General features: G+C 37.9%; 1 protein-coding gene across 2 annotated transcripts; it reads left to right on the forward strand.

The window, feature by feature from the left end:
* Positions 1-356: 356 nt before the first annotated feature.
* On the forward strand, positions 357-3,409 carry LOC137500544 (uncharacterized). 2 transcript variants are annotated; one of them, XM_068227471.1, is made up of 6 exons: positions 357-741; positions 843-974; positions 2,232-2,443; positions 2,533-2,627; positions 2,729-2,918; positions 3,010-3,409. In XM_068227471.1, exons 1-6 carry the CDS (start codon positions 510-512, stop codon positions 3,211-3,213), a joined length of 1,065 nt encoding a protein of 354 aa, XP_068083572.1. In that variant the 5' UTR covers positions 357-509; the 3' UTR covers positions 3,214-3,409. The 2 variants fall into 2 exon arrangements, with proteins under 2 accessions (XP_068083572.1, XP_068083573.1); XM_068227472.1 differs by having other exon boundaries at positions 3,020-3,186.
* Positions 3,410-4,718: the final 1,309 nt, after the last annotated feature.

The following is a 4,718-nucleotide window of genomic DNA, read 5'->3' on the forward strand; positions in this document are numbered from 1 at the left end:
AGCAGTATTTCATTCTGAACCTAACCTAACCTGATCATGTAGGCCTAGGCCTATACCGGTACCATGTCTTGTGTCGACTTCGATACGGTTCGTAGACTTAACCTTTGTGTATTCATGTTGACTTATGGTATATGTGTATGTAATATATTTCTGTGTGTGTATTCTTACAGTGTAGTTTCGGTTTAGTCCGAAAAGTAATAGGAAATTTCAAGAAGGGAGTTGAATTTTCTACACCAGGTAAACGCCGAAAGCGTGAACATCCAGTGACCGGCATAGACAGTTTTTCTAAGGAAGCGATAGCAAGGTTTATTTATGATAAATTACATAAAGGTAAGGTGACTTCATAAGGAATCTATTGCAACATTATTTATAGAAATTGGCACGCAGGTGAGATAAGCTCCCAGAAATGTTTTGTGCATGTATTGTCATACAGCTCTTTTGAGTCCCTTGTAACTCTCTTTTTTCTTCCCACAGGAGAAGTCGTAACTGTAAGAAAGGTTTTCGACCACATGAAAGCAAATTATGACACTTATTTGTACAAGGGCTCCGAAACATCATTAAGAAGAATTTTGAAGGCCATTGGGTTTGTGTGGAGTAAAGGTGATCCCTATGCGTATGTTAGAGAAAATGAAGACATTTGTTTTAAGAGATCTTGTTTTCTGAGGGAATACATGCGTAATAAGGACAGTGAGAAACCAAAACCTGTTGTTTTCTTGGATGAGACTTGGATTTTTATGAATGGTGAATATATATGTTATATATTACATTTTATATTTAAAAAATCTTGGAATAATTTATCTTCATCAGGTGTCTTTGGTTTCAATTGTGCATTTGTCTTTCAGGGTCACCCACATACTCCTGGAATAAACCACACAAATCTGGACATGATGTTCAAGGAGTAATTCGTCGACCTGTGTCTGAGGGAGGAAGACTGGTTATTGTTCATGCTGGAACGAAGGATGGCTTTGTACCTGGTATGTTCTTAATTTATTTTACTTCATTTTATTGTAGTGAGGTGATCTCTCTTTACATAGTTATGAGGGTATTTAGGGTTTGTAGTACGGATGCAGGGGGGGGCACATAAGTCTCTGATAAGACCCCAACTTAAGTACAGTTCCTGTGTATGAGACCCTCACTGGGATTACTTGGTTTGAGAATTGGAAAAGTTCAAAAGACAGAAGCACGATTTGTTGTGGGTGATTTCTGACAAAAGAGTAGCGTTACAAAAATTTTGTCGGGTTTGGGCTGGGAAGACTTGGGTGAAAGGAGACAAGTTGCTGGACTAAGTGGTATATTCCGAGCTGTCGGTGGATAGGTGGTGTGGAATGACATTGGTAGACGAATACGTTTCAGTGGTATTTTAAAAGTAGGTAAGATCACAGTACAGTGCTAAAGTTGATGAAAAGTGGGGCAAATATTTGTTTTTTTTTTAAGAAGGGAGTTAGGGATTGGAATAATTTACCAAGGGAGATGTTCAATAAATTTCCAAATTCTTTGCAATTATTGAAGAAAATACTAGGCCTATCCCTGAAACTACATCTTCTGTCCTAAGTGCAGATCAGTGGTGACTGATTGATTGAAATTGACTGGCACTAGGTCGGAAGTGGCATTATAACTTACCGCTCATTGAGCTCTGTACGTGGTTTTTGATTTTGACTTCTCCACTGTTATTAAAAAGACTTGCAGGTATTCACTTTAGGCCAATGATTAACCTTAGAGAGGTATTTCAATCAAAACTTACTCAGTGTATTTTCATATAATATTACTGGATATTTGTATCAGTAAATTACTTGTATTGTAGGCCTATTTATTATGTTTATTCTGCATTCGACAATCTCCACCTGAATCAGTGCTTGATACCTGACTGTTGAACACCTTCCAAGCTTCTTATTTCTTACTGCCTGATATAGGTTCAGTGTTCGCAGCAATTACATTTGTTCTAAGGTATTGAAATGGGTGTTTATACTTATATCTTTTATGCAAGTGATCGTGGACTTCTAATCCAGATATAGGCCTACTAATGGAGATACATTCATGAGAGATGTTACGATAAAGTAGTGTAAGTAGTAATTAATTGACTTCATCATCAGGTGACTTTGCTACACAGTAGTTGGTTTTACTTAAAATCAGACAGCTTTTTGTATCATTCAACAGAAATCACATTTTTTATTAATAGGCCTATACTTTTTTTAGAACAAATAACTTCATACTAAAACTTAAAATTCTTACAGGTGCTGATTTGATATTTGCTACAAACTTGAAGAGAAATCAGGATTACCATGGTGCTATGAACAGCGAGAAATTTCAGATGTGGGTGAAGACGCAATTAATCGTAGGATTAAGAAATATAGGACCCTGTGTTATTGTAATGGATAATGCACCATATCACTGTAAGCTTGTTGAGCATCAACCAACAACGAAATGGAGGAAGGATCAATTAGTGGTAATTATACTTCATTGAATATTTCCTTCTACTGAATGATGTTTAATGATGTTACAGAAATTAATTTTTATTTTTCCTTTAATTTACAGTCATGGTTAAGGCAGAATGGAGTTTCTCCACCAGAAAATGCCACAAAAGATGAGCTGCAAAGGTTGTCTAATATGAATCGAAGTCACTTAAAGAGGTACAGAAGCACGTAAACATAAGTTTAGATAATGTTGTTTACACTCGTGTATTTGACTTTCATGTATGCATAACAATATTTCTCTGTTTCTTTAAAACCAGGTACATTGTTGACGAGATGCTGCACAGTGAAGGCCATACTGTCTTACGACTTCCTCCATACCACTCATTTTTCAATGCCATCGAATTTGTATGGTCTGTGGCAAAACAGTATTATAACAAAACAGTGGCTTCAAGACCTGGTCACGGATTGGACAGAGCTACAGCTGTGTGGAAAGAATCTCTTGATCAGGTAGGCCAAGTGGAAATGTTATTTATTGGATATATGCAAGTGGAGTTTATAATATATTTGTCAGGTTGTGATACTTCAATATATCTTATAGGTGACAGCAGAGATGTGGAGAAATGAAGTAAAACACACTGAGAAGAAGATTGTCGAGTTCTACAATAATGAGGTGAGAGGTCTTCCTGAAGTGGAGGAACTAGTCATTCATCATGGAAGCAGTGAATCGGAGGAGGAAGATGAAGAAGATGAAGAAGAAGAAGAAGAAAGAAGAGAAGCCGAGGAGTTAGCTGTACCATTGTAAGAGCCATTCCATGAGATTAAGAATGTTATAACTTTGCTGGGAAATAATACATTTCTGATTGCCCCGTCCTTTCTGATATAACGAAGTTACATTTCAAAATTGTGGGAATTGTGTATCTACAAGTTACAGGGCGGTATAGATGTGCAGGTGGGGATCAGTGTCCAATCGGAGTGGAATTATCTAGAACTGCTGTGGCGCAATGTGATGAGGAGCGGGCAAGGGGGGGAGAGAGAGAGGGAGACAGCACTCTGTCACCAATACACGATGTAAACATTGTACGCCTGTTAAAATACTGACATAACTTAAATTTTATACACTATCTAATGGTTTTCCACAGTTCTCTGAAAGTCACAACTCACGTATACTGTATATATATAGAGAGAATTACATATAAAAATACCTGTGTACACAATAAGTAGCCCACATATTAAATATAAATCAATTTGCTTTACGTCGCACCAACACAGATAGGTCTTATGGCGACAAAGAGGATAGAAGAGATAGGAAAGGGCTAGAAGTGGGAAGGAAGCGGCCGTGGTCTTAATTAAGGTACAGCACAAGCATGTGTCTGGTGTGAAAATGGGAAACCACCGAAAACCATTTTAACGGCTGCCGACGGTAGGATTTGAACCCACCATTCCCCGAATGCAAGCTCATAGCTACGCGACCCTAAACGCACGGCCAGCTAACTCGGTCATCTTTGAAAATGTCTTTTTCTATCAGCAGAGGCTTTTTTAAAATCGTCATATTTTGTATAGGCTACAGGAGATGTACAGTAGCCCACTGGTTTTCTGATTAAACATCATTTATTTAATCTATTGCATCAGTCTACTTACATACTCACTGTCCACGTACATCGGTAACCTCGTGATTCGATTATTGAAGTATTGTGCAATGATGCGACATACAAACTAAGAGAATACCGAGTGGTTCTTCCAAATATAAAACAGACAATTTCGAGTTGTCATGAGCATGACTCATAGTCATAGGGTAGGCTAAATAATAATGTTATTGGCTTTATGTCCCACTATCAACTTTTAGGTTTTTTTTGAGACGTCGAGGTGCTGGAATTTAGTCCTGCAGGAGCTCTTTTATGTGTCAGTAAATCTACTGACATGAGGCTGAGCACCTTCAAATACCACCGCACTGAGCTCGGCCCTGCCAAGTTGGGTTCAGAAGGCCAGCGCCTCGACCGTTTGAGCCACTCAGCCAGGTGTGGAGGCTAGAGAGCTGAGTTTAAGTAATTGTCGAACATCAACTAGTTATAAAGATACTGATTGATTAAACTAATACAGTAATTAGAATAACCTAATTGACTACCTACTTACAACCTAGGTACTTTGGAATTGTGTTCTATCTTTTTAACACTGCAAATAAATCCATGTATTGTTTAAAACTCCCTGTAAGAAGAGGACAGTGGATGCGAATAGGTATTATTTTCAAATGAGCTGAGCTCGAGAGTCCATTATAGCATACGATTTTTTCAGTGTACTGTTGTAACCAAG

Source organism: Anabrus simplex, chromosome 4 (assembly GCF_040414725.1).
Source record: "Anabrus simplex isolate iqAnaSimp1 chromosome 4, ASM4041472v1, whole genome shotgun sequence".
In the NCBI taxonomy this organism is placed as follows: Eukaryota; Metazoa; Arthropoda; class Insecta; order Orthoptera; family Tettigoniidae; genus Anabrus; species Anabrus simplex.